This window comes from Zonotrichia leucophrys, chromosome 18 (assembly GCF_028769735.1).
Source record: "Zonotrichia leucophrys gambelii isolate GWCS_2022_RI chromosome 18, RI_Zleu_2.0, whole genome shotgun sequence".
Taxonomy (NCBI): Eukaryota; Metazoa; Chordata; class Aves; order Passeriformes; family Passerellidae; genus Zonotrichia; species Zonotrichia leucophrys.
The window spans coordinates 2,074,299-2,092,527 of NC_088187.1; the positions used below are offsets into that span (position 1 = coordinate 2,074,299).

At 58.3% G+C, this 18,229-nt stretch overlaps 1 protein-coding gene across 3 annotated transcripts; it reads left to right on the forward strand.

Moving 5' to 3' along the window:
- The first annotated feature begins 1,669 nt into the window (after window positions 1–1,669).
- RAB37 (RAB37, member RAS oncogene family) lies at window positions 1,670–17,536 on the forward strand. Of its 3 annotated transcripts, XM_064728473.1 has the most exons (10): window positions 1,670–1,999; window positions 7,617–7,727; window positions 11,743–11,853; window positions 13,884–13,925; window positions 14,072–14,138; window positions 14,224–14,276; window positions 14,769–14,834; window positions 15,567–15,623; window positions 15,889–15,965; window positions 16,075–17,536. In XM_064728473.1, exons 1-10 carry the CDS (start codon window positions 1,940–1,942, stop codon window positions 16,178–16,180), a joined length of 750 nt encoding a protein of 249 aa, XP_064584543.1. In that variant the 5' UTR covers window positions 1,670–1,939; the 3' UTR covers window positions 16,181–17,536. The 3 variants fall into 3 exon arrangements, with proteins under 3 accessions (XP_064584543.1, XP_064584545.1, XP_064584546.1); XM_064728475.1 differs by lacking the exon at window positions 11,743–11,853; XM_064728476.1 differs by lacking the exons at window positions 1,670–1,999; window positions 7,617–7,727 and adding an exon at window positions 9,664–9,861.
- The last annotated feature ends 693 nt before the right edge of the window (window positions 17,537–18,229 follow it).

Here is an 18,229-nt window from a genome sequence, read left to right on the forward strand (position 1 = left end):
TTCCCAGAAAGGACAAATCCTAAAAGAAAGGATTTTTATGAAAAGATGTCTGTGACATTGGGGGCTCACCCTTCTCTTCACCCCCACCTTCAGGAGAGGTGTGTCTGAGCACCTGCCCAGTTTGGGTGTCCAGGGCACAGCTGTGCAGTCCCTGCAGCACATCTGGGTCTCTGGGGGCCCAGCACACAGCTTGGGCCAGGCACTGCCCCTGCTCTGGGGCAGGAGAAGGCTGAGCATGCACTCAGGATGGTGGCATGAAATCTCCATCCTCAATGGCCATGGCAGCGCTGGGACATCTGCAGGAAGGATTATGCAGACATCAATGAGAGTTTGGGAGTTTTGACAAGTTCTTGGTGTGTTTTAGAGTTGCCCTGGCTTTGTTGAAGACCTCCTGAGGTTTGCTGCTTTCTTCTTCTTGGCCCTGCCTGTGTGGGGTGTGTGCATTATGTTGAAGCACTTGTTTATTTTCTGATCCAGACACCAGGGCTTGTGATATCATTTGGTTTTGTGTTGTTGATTGTGTTCCAGTGCATGAGGCCATGGTCTGGCTGCAGGATGGTCTGGGTTGGGTTGGGTTTTTGGCCTCAGGCAAGCCTGAACCCCACTGTCCCGATTGGTTTTTAATTTTTTTTCTGGCTACTGTTTCTGAGTCCAATCATCTGACCCAGCAGAACCATCTCTGCAGTCAGAAGAAATAATGGGTAAATATAATTAGCAATGTCAGGCCCAGGCAGTCGAACAGCAATCAGATGGGTGCAGATGGCTCTTGGAAGCCTGGTCTGTTCCTCTGGCTTGAGGCCATCTGCTGCTCTTGAAGGAGGGAATTGGAGACTGAATCGAGTCTCTCTTAAATAAACTTCTGAGTAAAGATTAATTTATTTCCAGTGCAATGAACAACATCAGGTTGCTCTAAAGGGAGTCCTAAAGAAAAGGATCTCAACAAGATATTGACTGTCACCTTCAGGTTTAGGCACAGCTTCATCCTGTCTCTAATAACAATTTTTTTTACTTTAAGCAGGGTCTTAACTGGGCTCTGTAAATGCAGTGGAATCCCAAAGTGGACCTTGGTCGGGATAAACCAGGCACAGCACCAGTTTGGTAAAGAAACTAAAATGGCCTGGCTAGCATGGGCTGCTGCCCACCTGGAGTGATGCACCAGTGACCACCCAGCTCCATGCTTCATCCTGCCCTGAGCTTCATCCTGCCCTGAGCTTCATCTTGTGCTTCATCCTGTCCTGAGCTTCATCCTGCCCGGGCTCTGTGTGCCGATGTCTGGGGGGCGTCAGCCAGAGCAGCCTCGGTGCGGGCAGGAGGCTTCTTAAGCGCCACCGAGCTGCTGTGCATCCGGGCTGGGGCAGGGCAGCGGGCCTGGCTCCGTGCTCAGCTCGGCACCGATCGGAGCTGGCACCGAGAATCTCTGTGCCAGGGCTGCCCGTGCCCCGTGGGTGCCTCCCGCGGCCGAGGGAAGGCCAGCGACTCCCGGCGATTCCCCGGGCTCTGCCCAGTCCCGGTGCACAGAGCTGGGGAGCGGAGCTGCGGAGGGACCGGCGCTGGCGCGGGGAGTCCGGCGGCTCTGCCGGGGGGGGGACGGAACGCTCCCGCCGCCTCCCCGCCCCCGGGCGGGACCGGCCTCTCCCGCTGCCCCCCGCCCCCTCCGGGCGGGGAACCGTGCGAGCGGCGGCGCCGAGCGCCGAGCAGCGCTGTCCTGCGGGGCCGAGCCGGGCCGGGCACTGCCGCACCGAGCAGCGCTGTCCTGCGGGGCCGAGCCGGGCCGGGTACTGCGGGGCCGAACCGGGCCGGGCACTGCCGCACCGAGCAGCGCTGTCCTGCGGGGCCGCACCGGGCCGGGCGCTGCCCGCGGTGCTGAGCGGGACGGGCGCTGCCCGCGGTGCTGCAGGGGCGGCCCGGCCCGGCCCGGGCACCCCGAGCCCCCCCGGCCATGGGGGCCCGCGCCGCCGGCCCGGGGGGGGACGGCTACAACGAGGCACTGCTGCACAAGGTAGGGATGGGGATGGGATGGGATGGGATGGGATGGGATGGGATGGGATGGGATGGGATGGGATGGGATGGGGATGGGGAAGGGATGGGGGCACCCGGGAGGGGTCTGCAGAGCGGGGAGAAGGGACAGCGCTCTGCTTGAACTTCCCGACAAATCCCGTCCCTCTGCCTTCCTCGCTCCTCCTCTCCCGGCGGGGTCCGTCTCTCACCCTCGCCCCGGTGCGGCGGCAGCTCTGTCCCCCCTGCAGGGATCGGCCCCGGTCCCAGCACATCCCGGCTGACGGTGGGCAGGGGGTGGCAGGATCCGGCGTGTTTGGGAAGCCAGGGCTGCTGCACAGCCCGCACCGCCCTTCAGCCGCTGCCGCTGTCCCGGCAGGCTCAGGGCGGCTCGGGGGCAGCTGAACCGCGGGGCTCTGTTTGCCAGAAGCAGATTAACGAGCTGGGACTTTCCTGCCGTGAAATAGCCGTGTCCCAGAGACGTCCATTCCTGCCCTTGTTGCTTTGAAATCCTCTTTTGCAGTATTCCTGGGACTGTGTTTTTGTACCTCCTGGGACTGTGTTTTGTAACTGCAATGGCACGGAGCGTGGTCAGGCTTGCTGGTGTCCCTGCAAGACGTGGGGTGCTCAGGCTTTGCTGCGGGGACAGCAGCAGAGGGGATTTTGCTCTCTGCAGTCAGGCGCTGCCCTGCAACTCCTGGAGTGATGGAGGAGATGCTGATTTCTCACAGATCCACCCATCATTCCTTCCTGCTGTCCTCACTCTGCTTTCCTGCAGTCCCCAGTGACTGTGCAGGATCTGCCTCCCTCAGGAAAATCAGGGATGGCACAAGACAGGAGAAGGGCTGGGGTTCTGTGGATCCTGTTCACAAATCCCAGTCTGTTCTGTATCCTGCTGTATACTCAGGGCAAGGTGCCCAGCCCTTGATTAGTAGAAAAATATCAATTACTAGCAGCTCTCGTTTCTGTTTTACATGGAATACATAGAACATGCCTCCAGGGATGACTTGAGAAACTTTGATTCTTTGCAAAGCCTTAACTCTCTCTTCTCCAGGAAGCAGCTGCAGCAGTTCAGAAATTACATTGGTGGAAATGAGGCTCTGGGCAGAAAATGGTTATATTGCCCAGGCAAATAACCTTCCCAGTCCCACATTCCCTGCTGTTTCCCTTGATATTTTTCTGCCTCTCCTGGCTGGGCTGCTTGTCTTGCAGAAACAAGGCTGCTCTCACTCCAGGGAAGTGAGGCTGCAAACACCTCACTAGATCTTGTGTCTGAGCAAGCAATCACATTTCAGATGTGTTGAAAAACCTCCAGAGAGCTTTGCAGCTTGCAGCCAAGGATTAAATGGTTTCTGGTTGGTGGCTAAACCCAGACCTGGGGAGGAAATGGGCCCGGAGCTAACCAAAGCAGGAACAGCAGAGGTTTATTCTGGGCTGTTCCAGAGAAGTTTTGCTTGATACAAAATGATGAATTCTGCTCTCAGGCGGTTTGACCCATTGCCAAATCATTCTTCCTCCTGTGATTCCTGGTCCATTAGCTGGAGCAAGACCCAAAGGCAGACGGATGAGCTCCTTGTCTGTGGTTGATCCAAGATGTTAACAGGGGGTTGCAAACCGGGATCTCCTGCATGATCTGAGCCAGCTTTTGTTTGATGCACAGCCCTAGAGCTCTGCAGCGCTGAGATACAGCCTGTGCCAAGGCTGGCAGAGGCTCCAGGCTCTCTCTCAAGCTGGTATAAGTGTCTTGGCCATGGTGAAATCGTGTCTGGGCAGGGGGGACAGCCCTGAGCTGTTCCTGTGGCACACAGCAGCTTCGAGCATCATCCAGCTCCATCCCTGGAGCACTGCCTGCAGCAGGGGAAAGGCAGCACGATTTTATATAAAGAGCAGGTTAAAAATAAGCCTCAGGACTGAGAGCCTCAGCCTGAGAGGCCACAGAGTGGGGTGGTGAGGGGCTGAAAGCAGACAGGCCTTCACCCTCAGACTCTCCCAGGGCTGTGTCCCACTTTAGCTCTGCAGGCAGCGGTGCTGAGGGGCACCAATTTGTGACATTTGCCACAAATTGTTGTGATAAATCCTGCTCACCTGGGCACAAACCTGCGGGTCTGGGGCTTCATCAGCTCCCTGAGAGCGACACCAGAGCCTGTGGAGGGCACTTCTCCCTTCCTGCACCCCCTGACCGGGGTTTTAGCCTGCCAGGCTTCCATTAGCTATGTTTAGCTCAGGCCCAGGTTCTGCATGTTTTATCTCAAAAATGAGCTGGGAAGACAACCTCAGCCCACATGCACTGTCCCAGATCTCCTCCCATTTGGCTGGCACTGGAATTGCACCCACTGCCTCCCTGTGCTGCAAAACCTCTCTTCCCTCGGCAGGTTAGACCAAAATGTCTCTTTTCCTTGCAAGTATGGGAAGTTTGAATTATTCTGCCTTGTCCCTGCAGCCCCATGCTGAGCCAGCAACGATTCTGACTGGAAGTGATCCATCTACATTAGAATTAGCCCCAAAACTTACTCAAGGTGTGGGGAGGGATATTTGCTCTTCCCCTAAGGCAGGTCAGGCAGACAAGCCTTTCAGGAGGGTGTTACAAGGTGCACCTGCTTTTCTCTGGGACTGTGGGGTGGTGGAGAAGTCAGGTTACCTCTGGCAAAGCACTGTTCCATCCCCACACCACCAGGCAGAGAGGATGAGCAGCACCAAAAGGAATCTTACAACATTTTACTGAAGTTTCCCACGAAAAAACAAAAAGCAAACAAACCCATCCCCCCCCCAAAATGAAAAACAAAACAAAAAAAAAAAACCAAACCAACAACAACAACAAAAAAAAACAAACCCCAAAAAACCCACCAAACAACAACAACAAAAAACAACCACCAAAAAAAAAAACCACCCTGAAAAAAAAAAAAGAAGAAGGGAAAGGAAAACCTGAGGGGGAAAAGAAGGTGTGGAGGAGGTCTGTCTGTGGCTGAGGGTGGGGGAAGAGTCAGGACAGCTATGGAACTTTGGCTCTGGGAAATTTTTTACTATCATGACTCAGTCATGTCCAGCCTGAGATTTCAAGGGCTATTTCAAGTAACATCTTCCCTACAGTGGGCTTTTTGTTCTTGTTTTTTGTTTATTTGGTGACCAGGAAGGCCACAGTGATTTCTACTGTGCTGTCCTTCCATGCAGCCCATGAGCTTTTCCTGAAGTCATTAGGAATATCTCTTGGCTGTTCCAGGCCAAATTTTGCTGTTATTATTAAGTCATGAAGCAATTCATGAGTTGTCTCTATTATGAATCCCATTTAAATTATTAATAGAGGAATCTGCCTTTTATACATGTTCTCTGTAAACCCTGGGCTCTGGAGGCTTTCTGGTGCTCATTCCAACCAGCTCTTCTCCCTCCATAATTAATGTTGTTCTCTGCATTAACTGCTCCCAAAGACAGCACTGCAGGGTGCACCCAGTCCTGTTGCACATCTCAGCATCACTATTTTACCTGGAAATAGTATGTAACACGAAATTACACAGCACTGAGGTGCAGGAGCCCCATGGTAATGAATTCTCGGAGTGCTTTCCTCTCCAGCTGCTCCTGGGCATATCCCTCTCTGTGCACAGGGAAGAGTTCCCTAGGGAAGAGCCAAGGGGGGTTTGGGCAGGGACATTTCCCCCAGGAAAGGGGTGAACCAGCTCCTCTGGCCCAGAGATTTCTGCCTCCCAACATTCCCCCCGTGCCAGCTCCCGGCTCACGCGGCTGCTCTGGATGTGCGAGTGACCTGCAAAGAGCCCAGGCAGGGAGGAGGGAGAAATCTGTGCTGCAGATCTGGGCACAGGGTGCTGCTGCCTCTCAGCACACAGCCCTGAGCAGCAGCCTGCACTGGCAGAGGTGCAGGGCTCCCTCCTGCCCGCAGCTCTGCTCAGCAGCTCAGCTCTTCCCAGCACAGGGGCAGTGTTTGGGATGGGCTCTCCAAGGGAAAGTGCTGATTCATGAGGCGAGCGCTCACTGAGGTGTATCAGCGTGAGCAGCTCCAGGCAGGGTGTGGGGCGGTGCTTTAGGCAAGGCAGGACGCTGATGTCCTGCCAGTCCACATCCCTGCATGGTTTGGGCTCCTCAAGCTCCTTGGCTTTTGGTTTCAGCCCACTTCTCTGGGCTCCTCAAGCTCCTTGGCTTTTGGTTTCAGCCCACTTCTTTGGGATCTGTGGGGTGCAGGAATCGTGGCACCAGGGGCTGTGAAGCCCACGTGGCCTCCCCGTGTATGGAATCAGGTCTTGATCTGCTGGGGCTGTTCAGGCATTTGATGAAACATTCCTTCACACTCAGCCTGTGTTTCACAAGGGGAAGTGCAGTGCCTGAAGTAGTGCCAGGATTGGTGTCACCCCAGGGCATTTGGGGACAGGACCAGATGTGCACAGCGGCTCCCCTGCATTTTGGGGAGGTGCTGAAGCACCTTCAGGCTGGAGTCAAAGGGCTGAGGTGTTGCAGGACAGAGCAAGGCACAAACACCAACCAGGCAGGGGTAAAACAGCTGCAGCCAAGTGTAGCAGAGGTGGATGCAGAGGCTGGGGAGGTTTAGTCCCAGCACCTCACTGCCTCGTCCCTGCAGCCTCAGGGGTGACAGGGGACCCGTAACAGAGGGGACACTCCAGAACTGCAGCTTCAGGAACACCCCTGTCCTGAAACACAGAGCCCAAACCACTTCTAAGCCAGCAGGCTGATAGCAGAGTGTTTGTTTTAATTCGTGTCCTGCGAAAGGGTTGAAAGTGCCTCAGTTTCCTGAAAGGATGGGAATGTTTGCCAGTGGCTCTGAGAACAAAACCCAGATACCAGCAGAGGGAAGGGAGGGGTTCTGTTTGCACTGCAGGTCTCCCTTAGGGCAGGGTTTTGAGGAGCAGAAGGGAAGATGAGCTCCCCAGGGGTACCAGGGCCAGGGGCTGGCAGTGTGGGAGCTGCTTAAGAGGTGACAGCTCTGACACCAGCACAGCTCCTGTCCCTTCTGCTCGGGGATGGGAGCAGTCTGGGGTTTCCCAGGGAGGCTGGAGAGGCAGAGGCACCCCATGATTTCAAAGCCATCACTTTGCCAGGAGGGAGTGCTGTGGGTCCATGGCATTAAGGCAGCACAAAGGCAGCCCAGTGACCCGGCGAGGCTGTGTGGCTGTGGCAGCAGCTGTGTGCAGCAGCTGCAGGAGATGCTCTCTTTACTAAACAGTTTTGGACTTGATCCAGTGACTCCAAAGTCCTCCCAAAGAGGTTTTCCAGCAGGCCTGTGTGAGCCAAGGCTGCTTCTGCCCGGCAGCTCCCTGAGCTGGGGTAGGAGCTTCTCTCCTGCTCACTCTCCATGATAGGCTGAGCTTTACTTTCCCTCCCATCTTTCCTCTCTTGGACAGGGTGCAGTGCGTTTCAGGCCTGAAGCTCATCCCAGAGAACATTTCATTAATTACAGAGATGGACAAAGGGGTGGATGGACAAATTCCTCTCTGGGCAAGTGGCAGAACCAAATGTGACAGACCCAGGGGCTGGGTGGGTCCTTCTTGATCCTGCTGCATTAGCTGCCACATTCCCCCAGCACACCCACCCAAATGTCTGGCTCCCAGCTCCCCCATCGCCTGCACCTGCACTGATGCCTCTTTATGTGCTCCTTGCAGACAATCCTGGTTGGAGACAGTGGCGTGGGGAAGACATCACTGCTGGTCCAGTTTGACCAGGGCAAGTTCATTCCTGGCTCCTTCTCTGCCACCGTGGGCATTGGGTTTACGGTAAGAGCCCAGTCCCTGGTCCCTGGGCTGTGCACTCACCCTTGGGGAGCAGCTTTATCTGGGGAATCAGAATCTATGGATCCGTGGTAAGCACAAAGAATTGGATACCTTGCTTTGGTGCTGCTGGATGAGGAGTTTGGTTTGGCTGTGTGCTTCTTGGCATGCTTTGGACCACTGGGAGGGATGAAGGATGGGTAAAGCTCCATATTCCAAATCCCTTGGTGGGGCCGTGTCCGAGTGCAGCCTTGTGCTTCACACACAGAAAGCTGCCCTTGGAGCTGCCCTGCTGTGCCAGGGAGATGCCAGCCTGTGTCCTGCCTGTGTCCAGCCCAGGGCCCTGGCAGATGGTGACGGTGCTGGGAAAAACACTCGGCTGCCATCCAGAGCTATTTGCAGAGCTGCCTGGGGTCCCAAGTGGCTCTGATGTGTGTGTCCCCTCTCCTGGGCGAGCTCAGGACAGGCACAGTGCTTGGGACCCTACTCCAGAGAGACTGTCATCCCTTCAGCATTGCGACAAAGCTGGAACTCAGCAAGGGGCTGGTACCTATAGGGATGCGATTACCCACAGGAATTTTCTTTCCAGTCCAGGTCAAGGAAGCAGGAAAATGTGGCTTTTTCCCCAGTGGGGATGGTCTGGGGCCAAGCAGCCCAGGGACCAGCAGCCAAGGTGCCTCTGCTGAGGGGCCTGAGCCATGGGCAGACAGTGCAGGCTCAGCCTCAGCACTGATCTCCTCCGGCTCCAGCTGCCTTGTTTCTCTGGCAGCAAACGCCAGTGTGTGGAAGTGATGCTCAGCCAGGCGTTTTTCCTGCCCAGCACAGTTTTCCATATCCTTCAGCCCCCTCCCCATCTTGCTGCAGGGAAGCTCAGCCACTTCCAGGAGCTCCAAGCTACCAGCTCCAGCTGTGGGCACTTTCCTGGCCAAAGAGCACATATAAACTATAAATCCCCCAGCTGGGTCTGAGCACAGTTACAGGACTGGAAATACAGGTTCTGTTTCCCGGGGGGCAGAGGAGGGCTTGGCTGGTGCAGGAGGTGGATGCCATTCCAGAGGGCATCTCTGTCACTGGACCTCCTGCAGCCACGTGTGGCCCTCACCTGGATTGCAGAGAGGGGCACAGCACTGGAGCCCTGCGCCCCTGGATCCCAGTGGTGTGACTGGGATGGGGGCTGCCCTGAGATTAGCCCTGATGTGGGAGAGATGAGATGGAATATTCCTGGGAAAATAGACTGGGGAGGGCTCAAGGCTCCTATGCATGAAGTGATGCCTGTAAGGCTGAAGACCTTGACCAGGTGTAGTTCATGGATTTATGAGGTTTTGTGGGATGGAGTTTTGGGTAACACAACATCCCTCTCCAGGGAATTCTCCCACATTCCCATGCTTGGCCTTTTCCTAAATGAAGTGCACTATGAGCTGGGCCCCAGTGGCCGGTGTAGGATGCAGGGGCTGCGAGCAGCCGGGGGAGCGGGAGGCCCCGGGTGAGGGGCGGGCGCGGGGGAACCGGCTCGGCTCAGCTCCCGGCTCCGGCTCCACGCTGCTCACCCGGACCCATCCCAGCGCCGCTGGGCTGCAGCAGAGGGGCAAACCCTCACCCTGGGGTGGGCTGGGGGCTGGCAGTGCGAGCTGCCATCCCTGCTGTCCCGGCGTGGCACGGTGGGATTTGGTGGCACTGGGGTCTCCATCCGCACACTGTGAGGGACGGGGTGACTGTTCGTGTGCGGGGTGAGCAGCTCCTGCTCTCCCCACGGCCGTGTCCGCAGGGACGTGCCGGGCTCTGCCGCTGTCCGGGCAGCCGAGCCGGCAGCAAACCCCAGCACGGCGGGGTGCAGGGGCACAGGTTCCCACTCACTCTTCAGCCTCCTCCTCCTCCTCACCCCGCGCCGGGGCTGGGCAGGGAGGCGGCCGGGGCACGGCCTCGGGGGGGGGGGGCATCGGCCGGGGAGGAGGAGGAGGAAGAGGAGGAGGAAGGCGGGTGGGGCCGCAGCTCCCGCCGGGACTCGGCGGCTCCGCTCGGACGCGGCATGGGCGGCCCCGGTGGGGCGGCGGGGAGCGAGACCCCGGGGGGCGGCGGGGACCCCCCGAGGAGCAGCGGGGAGCCCCCGGCGCTGCCCCGCGATCACCAGCTGTCCGGCAAGGTGCGAGGCGGCGCGGGGGGAGCGGGGATGGAGCCTCCGAGCTCCGCCAGAGGGGAAGGTTTGGGTTCGCCCCCCGGCTTGCGGGAAGACCAGGAGGGGTTTAGGGTTTAGGAAGGGTCCCGAGGGCCGCCCGCTTCCTCCGCTGCTGCGATCGCGCCCAGGAAGCGGCCGCGAAACGGGGAGGAAGGGAAGGAGGCGGCGGCCGCAGCTGATCCCCCCAGCCCTCCTCTGTCCCGGAGCCCCCGGTGCAGCCGGGATTGGGGTTCTGCTCCCCGGGAGCCCCCGGTGCAGCCGGGATTGGGCTTCTGCTCCCCGGGAGCCCCCGGTGCAGCCGGGATTGGGCTTCTGCTCCCCGGGAGGTGCAGGTGCGGCGTCCATCTCCATAGGAGGTGGCACAGGAGGGACCAGCGGCAGGAGCGGGACTTTGGGGGGCTCCCGGGGCAAGAGGAGCGTGGCCGAGCTCTGAAAGCCCGCCAGACCTTTCCCAGGCCAAGGGGCTCCTGCCAGCCCCACAACAGTGCCCCCCATGGCACAGGGCAGGGGGAGCAGGGCCCCGTCCAGGCCATTGCAGCACCCCAAGGGCTCCAAGGTGGGAACAGCATTTCAGCCCTGGATCCAGCCCAGGGCCCCCTTCAGCCCCCTTCAGCCCTCCTTCCTGAGTGCCCCCCTCTTCCCCAGCCCAGGCCAGGCAAGGGCTGCCCCAGGAAGCACCTTCCTCATCCGAGCAGCTCAGGGGAAGCACCGGACTGAGGAACCTTTTACCCCCAAAATTTAATATACAGCCCCAGGCTGAGCCCAGCACTGACGGTGTCAGCACTGACACCCCCTGCTGCCTCACTGAGCCAGTTCCAAAGTGGCCCTGCACGCTGTCACCTTCTCTAAACTGCTTTTATGCCTTTGCTTTTATCCTCCCCTCTCTGACTCCTCTTCATGGAGGACAATTTCCATGTTTGAGGAAGAAAAGCAGTTTTCAGCGTGGTCTAGAGTTAGGTGGAGGCAGAACTGAGCAGTGTTCCCAGCTCCCCATAAGTCCTGGGGGAGGATTTGACCAGCAAAGTGGTAGCAGGAGGCAGAGCATTTCCAGCCCCCAGCTTTGGCGTTTGCTCTGCCATCCCTATGGAAGGTGGCCATGGCCCACAGGGGCAGCAGGGCTGCAGAGGTTTGCTTTGCAAGCTCCAGCATCCTGCCAGGTGGGCATGCAGGCATGGACCTTCCTGCTGAAGTCCTGCTCACTGATGTTTTTCATAAGGGTGAAAAATGATGCAGTCAGGTTAATGATTGCTGGGCAGGAAGAGGTTGCTGCAGGTAGGCAGAAAGAACACAGCACTGGGAAAGGCTGTGCTTATGGAGCCCAGCGTTGGTCTTGGCTGCTCCCTGCCTGAGGCCAGAGGTGCTGGAGTGGCGGGAGAGCCTGGGCTGATCCTGTTTGCTTAGCAGGAGGGGAAAGGCACCATGTTTGCTTTGGTGTCTGCAGCAGGCACCGACGGGGAGAGAGTCCCGGACACGCAGGGTTTGTCCAACCCATGCATCAGCCCTTGGGCTGGGCACACCCGGGCCAGGGGCAAGGCGTGGGTGTCTGCACGCATTTGGGAGCTGTGGCTGGTTCTCTAGGAGCCTCTAGGGCCTGGCTAGGAGATATCCTGCTGCAGTGCCTGTTTTCACAGCAGCCCTCCGCCTCGTTCATGGCTGGGGGCTGCCCTGCTGCCCTGGGCGCTGCTTGGCCGCACCCTCAGGGCTCCCACCCACACCCGGCCCCGCGGGGCTCTCCGGGCACACCGGGAGCAGCTCTGGGGAGAGAAGGAACCGGGGCGGGCTCAGCCCCAGCCGGGGCTGCTGCTCCCTCCGGTCCTGCTGACCTCTCTCCCTGCGCCCATCTTGCAGGTGATGTTGCTTGGAGACTCGGGCGTGGGGAAAACCTGCTTCCTGCTCCAGTTCAAAGACGGGGCCTTTCTCTCCGGGACGTTCATTGCCACCGTGGGCATAGATTTCCGGGTGAGACCACCACAGCTGCCAGCCCCTCGCCCCCCTGCACCTGCACCTTGGCCAGGACAGGGTGCTGGGCAGGGAGAACGGGGGATTCCAGCCTCTGTACCTCCAGTTATCTTCCAACCAGCTGCAGGTTCTTGCTGGAACCCTTCCACCCCTCCCTGGGAGAGCAGTAACAGACAGAAAAGCCCACTGGTACTGTTGCCTCTTACCTTTAAATCAGCAAAGGGTCTAGGTTTAGCCCATCCCAGCTGTGTTCATGGTCTGGGGGTGTGTGCTGGACAGCCAGTACCCTCCACCAAGCAGGCCAAAGCCAACAGCTGGGGGGACAAACGCAGGTTGCTGTAACTTCATGCCTTGAAAGGGCTGAAATGGGCTGCTGAGAAGGGCTGAAATGGGCTGCTGAGAAGGGCTGAAATGGGCTGTTTAAACCCCTACACTGCTGTCTGCTCACCAAATTTCAGCTGCAGGATCTTTCTAAGGGTGCCCAGGGAGGCACAGCTGTTTGAGCACAGGGCAGAGCAGGAAGGAAGTCACGGGGGTATCCCCGGGCAGGGCTCTGCCCACAGCCACCGACTGTGTCGAGTGCGGTCAGAGCTTCCTCTGCCCCCGCAGCTGCTCCTGTTTGCTGCCCCTTCTGCTGCCCCAGCTGCCTTTGGCTTCTGGTGGAACCGGGGCCTTGGTGATCAGGGGCTGGGGGAGAGAGATGGCTGTGGGTTTGGTTAGGGGAGGCCACGAGGCCTGTCCTCATGATAAAGTCATGAAAGGAGGAAAATCTGCTGTGTCCCACTGCTGGGCTCGGTGCTGCTGTCCCCAGAGGTGTTGCCAGCCCACAGGTGCCTGCTCTGCCTCGTGCAAGCATCCCCTCCAGCAGCTCATGGCTCACTGCTCTAGGTAATCTCCAGAGTCTCCTGGGGCATGTTTTTGTTTTATCCAGCCCATTTGCTCAAATGCTGTCATCACCACATGGGCTGAATTTCCATTTCAAACAATTCCAGGCAACCAAATTATTTATAGGGGTCTTCTCTTTCCAGACTCCAAGTATGATTCTTAAAGTCTTAAAATAGCTTTTCAGTAGTTTTTGCTTTTCTTTTTTCTGGCCTCTGGAGAGAAGCCCCTGTGCTTCTGAGATGAGAATAGTGATTGCTTAAGCCTCAATAGCTGCCTTCCCAGCTCAGATGGAAATGCTTCTTTCCTTTCCTGGTCCCAGCCCAGCCTGGCTGCAAACCCAACCCAGGAGATTTCCTCCTGCCGTGCTGGATACAGCTGTGTGCTACATGCAGCCCCTCCAGCTCAGTGTTTTCTACCTCCTTTAAGAACCAAGCAAGGCTCCACCAGCAAGAAAACCTGAGCAGGACATCCAGCATCACCCCTTGCACATGCCCAGGCAGTTTGTAGCATCCAAACCCCTTAATTTACTGCAAACAGGCTATATTTTTAGTGCAGCAGTCATTCCCTGAGCACATGGAGCTGAAGAGTCCTGTCAGAAAGATCAGGGCTTTTTGGTGAGCAAACATAAAAGCACACCAACATGTTATTAATAAATGCAAAATTATGTGTGGTTCATCCATGCTTCCCTAGTTCTGCAGCTCTGCCAGCTTCCCGGGGCTGCTGCAAGCCCGGAGCTCCCCAGCAGGAGCCGGAGCAGGTCGGTGTTCCTGGGACCTGCTGGGCAGCCAAGGTCATTAAGTGCTCATTAGGGAGCCAAGGACAGGGACTCTGGCTGTGGGAGATGAACGAGGCGCTGGATCCAAGGCAGGCTGGGATCTTGCTGTCTCCTCTGCACTGATTCTGCTCTTCGCTCTGCCTCGAGGGGTTGCTGCTCTGGGGTGTCCCCGTAGCTGCCAAGCAATCAGGATCACGGTCTGTGGCAATGAGGCTCTGATGTCCAGCCCCACAGGCAGCCTTGCTTCTTTCCACTGGCCCAGGGAGAGCAGCTGAGGGGCTGTGGAATGCCAACTCAGTGCCAGGGCTGGCTGGCACATGCACCAGGACATGCTTTGGGCTGATAAACCTGCTCTCCTTGTCTTCTGCAGAACAAAGTGGTGGCCGTGGATGGTGTGAAGGTGAAGTTGCAGGTGAGCTTTGGGAGGGGGGAAGAAGCTTCCAGATGGAAACCCAGCTCAGGCTGAGCGTGGTGGTCCAGCAGGGCTGGGAGCCACGGGAGCAGACCCAGCTGGGGGAGGTTGCTCTCCCTGCTCTCACCAGGGCAGTTTCTCGGCAGATCTGGGACACGGCAGGACAGGAGCGTTTCCGCAGCGTCACCCACGCCTACTACCGGGATGCCCAAGGTGAGTCTGGGGTCCAGCAGGGGTGGGGAGACCATGCAGAGCACATTCCTGCAGTGTAGCGATGCCTCTGCCTCTTCCCCTGCAGCCCTGCTCCTGCTCTACGATATCACCAGCAAGATGTCCTTCGACAACATCCGCGTGAGTCCCACCGAGGGCTGGGGGAGCTCTCCCAGGGCCTGCACTGAGGGTGCCCTGCTTGGCTGCCCTGCTTGGCTGCCCAGCTGTGGGAGCAGCTGGGAGCCTGCTGTACCCCCAAGCACTGGCTGTTCTGGCCAGAGCCAGCCAGCTGGGAGCTCATCCCAGGGCACCTGGCTGGTGCTGCATGCCTGGGTGAGTTTTGTTTGAGGACACGGTGAATGCCTGAGGGAGAAAACGTGGTTTGGGAAGGATGTGAACTACGGCTTGGGCTGTAGCCAGGAGACGGGGCGTTTTCAGGACTGCTCATCTGTGATGCTGGGATAATTCCTGTGCCAAGAAGGAAAAGTCATTATCCCTGTCCTTGTGGGGGTGCTGGGGGTGCTGAGGGGATGCGAGGGCTGAGAGGGAAGGGAGGGGGTACTGAGGGGTGGGGGGCTGAGTGGGGAGGGACAGGAGCACCCCTCACCCCAACACAGTGCTGCTGCCCCACAGGCCTGGCTGACGGAGATCCATGAGTACGCCCAGAAGGACGTGGTCATCATGTTGCTGGGCAATAAGGTGTGTGCAGGGTCCCCGTGCACCCTGGGCTTTGCTGTGCTCTGCGTGCCCCTGCCATCCCCATGGCCGGGCAGGGATGGGGCTCTGCCTGCACCCTCTGCCCGGTTCTGCTGCTTTCTGGGCCCGGCCGAGCGCAGAGGCGGCTCCTCTGTCCCCGGGGTGGTTCCCCTGTCCCAAATGTCCCCGGGGCTCGGCGAGGGCAGTGTTCCCGGTAGCCAGCGGGTGGCAGCACGAGCCTGAGGATCCAGGGACGGGGTGCTCCTCGAATGGGATGCTTTGGTATGGGGTGCCCACCCAGGCCTGGATGCACCCCTGCACCTCAGGTAACCCCAAGCCCTAAAGGCCCAACAAGGTCCCAGATTCTCTCCAGGAGTCAAAGATGCTGCTGGGTGCCCAGTGCCCGACTGGATTTCCCCTTGGGACTGGATGTCCCCTAGATCCTGGATGATGCTGGGTACTTGACGCCCAGCAGGGTACCAGAGCCTCCCTGGGTCCTGGATGCCCTCAGGTACTGTCCCAGGTCCTCAGTGTCCCCAGGATCCCCCTGATACCCTCAATGCCACCAGGTCCCAGATGCTCCACAGGTCCCAGGTTCTCTGGGCAGTGGATACTTCTGGATCCATGCTGCCCCTCATTCCTGTCAGCCCCCTGAACACCCCACACTGCTGGTTTGCCAGATGCCCAGGGTGCCAGCTGCTCTGGTGTGTGGGGACATTTTCCTTCCCTTGGCAGGCTGATGTGAGCAGCGAGAGGGCTGTGAGGACGGAGGATGGAGCATCACTGGCCAGGGTGAGTTGTGCTATGGCCTAACCCAACTTCAGCCCCCCCAGACAATTTCAGGTCACCCAGGGTTCCCGTGCAGCCGTGCCATCCCCTCAGAGTGCCCAGGCCTGCCTGGCTCTTGCAGGGCAGCACAGCAGTCACCTGCATGCAAAACCTGGGGCAAGGCAGGGAGGGGGTGAGCCTCAAGCCTTGTCCAGGCTCCAGGGGTGATTCAGAGGGCCAGGAGGGCACCTTGGGCATAGCCACTGATGGGGTGGTGCTGCTCTTGCAGGAGTACGGAGTGCCTTTCATGGAGACGAGCGCCAAGACAGGCATGAACGTGGAGCTGGCCTTCCTGGCCATTGCCAAGTGAGTACCTGGGGCCAGGGCACTGAACAAGGAAGGTGTTCCCTGCAGCCCCACCACCTCCCACACCCCTGCACAGTGTGGGAGGGGTAACACAGCCTCACCACTCCAGGGAGCTGAAGCAGCGCGCGGTGCAGCCGCTGGATGAGCCCCACTTCCAGATCCACGATTACATCGAGTCACAGAAGAAGAAATCCAGCTGCTGTGCCTTCTCCTGAGGGTGGCCCAGAGGAGCTGGCAGGCCTGGGGGCCCAGCTGTGAGGCAGAGTGGGGCCCTATCCCGCTCTCAAGCACTGGAGGGAACCAAGCTCTGACAAGCCAAGGCGGATGGCACAGTACAGTGGAGCAGAGTGCGTGAGGAGGGCCCTTGTCCTGGTGCCAGGATTCAGATCCTGCTGCCCTGCAGAGCAATGACCTCTGTGCCATCGTGGGAATCACTGTGGTGTGGTGACTGCCAGCCAGGCCAGCAAGCCATGGTGACCCATCACTTCCACCACACGAGCAGGGTGCAGGACACAGCCACACACCTCACTGAGGGATCCTTGGAGCAGCTGGAGGAGCTGTGCCATGGATGAGCCTCCCTTGCAGCTATTCCTGCTCACAGTGCTGCTGTTGTCCAACTGGAAGGGCCTGGTCCAGCCCCCTCGTCCCTGGTGCTGCCAGGCTCTGGCTTCCCTCCAAGGAACCTCAGCTCTGTCCCCCCAGGCTGCCCCACACCCCAGTGCCCACGCTCGGCTGTGGCTCCTCATTTCTGCAGTTGCTGCCAATGGCTTTTATCCTCCTGCCACCACAAATGCAATGATGTCCCCATTGTATCCTGGCTCTGCTCGAGGGAAGGGCTGGGATGGGGAAGGGTCCAGCCAAACCTGCTCCCTGCCCACACAGCTGGTGTGAGAAATAAAATTCCCCTGGGAGCATCCGAGCAATGCTTGGGGCACTTCTGGTACACACAGCAATTTGGAAAAACTTTGCTTCCCCCATGTTGTAGCCACAGAAATTAGAGAATTTATTTTTTTTAACAAGAAAAGGTTTTTTCATTTCAATGCCTCCAGACTGAACCATCTCCAACCTCATGCAGGAGATGCCCATGATGGCATCACCTGGGGCGATGCTTCAGCCCTGCTGCCTCCCAGGCCAGGCTGGGTTTCTCTCCTGTCACTGTCCATGTCATACAACTACGCCTTCCTGCTGCTGGCAAATAGCAGCTGGAACCCACTGTCAGGCATCTTCCAGCCAGCAAACTGCTCTGCTGGGCACTGGTGGGGCTCAGGGACATCCCTGGTGCTCAGCCCAGCTCTGTTGCTCCCTCGAGCACACTGTCCACTCCTCTGAGCAGTCAGATGGTGAATATTTGGTTGTGTAACTGAAGCACTGATGCAGAGAGCAGCTGTGGAGGGTATGGCACTGCACATCGGAGTCAGGGACTGTCCAGCACATCTGTCCCCATCAGCATCTTCTCTGGCTCTGCACCTGACTGCTCGTGTCTCACCTGCCCCACTGCCTCCTTCACCTCTGCTCTGCCCCTGGGTCTCTCTTTGCAAGTTTACAGATTAAAGCTGAGTATTTTTTGAGGCTTTGCATCTGCCTGATTGTTTATTGCGTGAGAAATCGCTGCCCTGGGTGTGCGCCGTGGGAGGCTGCTGTGCACAGCGCTGCAGAGCGGCCGGCCCGGGCCTGGGGGCAGCGTGGGGAGGGGGCAGCACCCACGGCCCCTTCCTGCCTGCCGGGGGGCTCCCACTGCACATTGCACACAGACCAAAGGTGAGAGGGGAAGAGTAAACATGGCCTGTTAAATTAAAACCAACCTCCTCCCCTGCTGTTCTCATGGTGCGGAGTCCAGCATTCCCCAAATAACTCTGTCTTCCCACCAATGGCATTGCTGCTGCCGCTTGGCTGATGTCTGCAAAAAAATGCTGGATGGCTTCAACACAAACAGACGTTGGCTCTTTTCTCTTTCCCCCCTCCTGCCCGAGCTCCTTTAACTTCACTCCAAGATGCAAAGGGCAGGAGGAGGCAGCTGGGGCGCGACGGTCCTGCCTGTGCCCTGTCGGACCCAAAAGTAGCTTTAGCGGTTTCCTTTGCTGTTGCCTTTCTTCCTTATCTCGGTCCCGTGCTCCAACCAGCCCTGCTGGAGCTGGGTTTTGTTTCCTGGCTGAGCACAGGGTACCCAAAATGTGCTCTGCATCTGCCCTTCCAAAGAGCTCACTTGTGGGGCTCCCTTTACCAAGGGGACGGCTGCGCACGGGCGATAGATCCCCTGTGCTGGG

What these genes read in the sequence shown, in the direction of transcription:
- RAB37 (XM_064728473.1), top strand. Translation starts at nt 1,940, where the DNA reads ATGGGGGCCCGCGCCGCCGGCCCGGGGGGGGACGGCTACAACGAGGCA. An exon ending in CCGTGGGCATTGGGTTTACG is followed by an intron (nt 7,728 to 11,742) that starts GTAAGAGCCCAG and finishes CCCATCTTGCAG; the next exon opens with GTGATGTTGCTTGGAGACTC. An exon ending in TGTCCTTCGACAACATCCGC is followed by an intron (nt 14,277 to 14,768) that starts GTGAGTCCCACC and finishes GCTGCCCCACAG; the next exon opens with GCCTGGCTGACGGAGATCCA.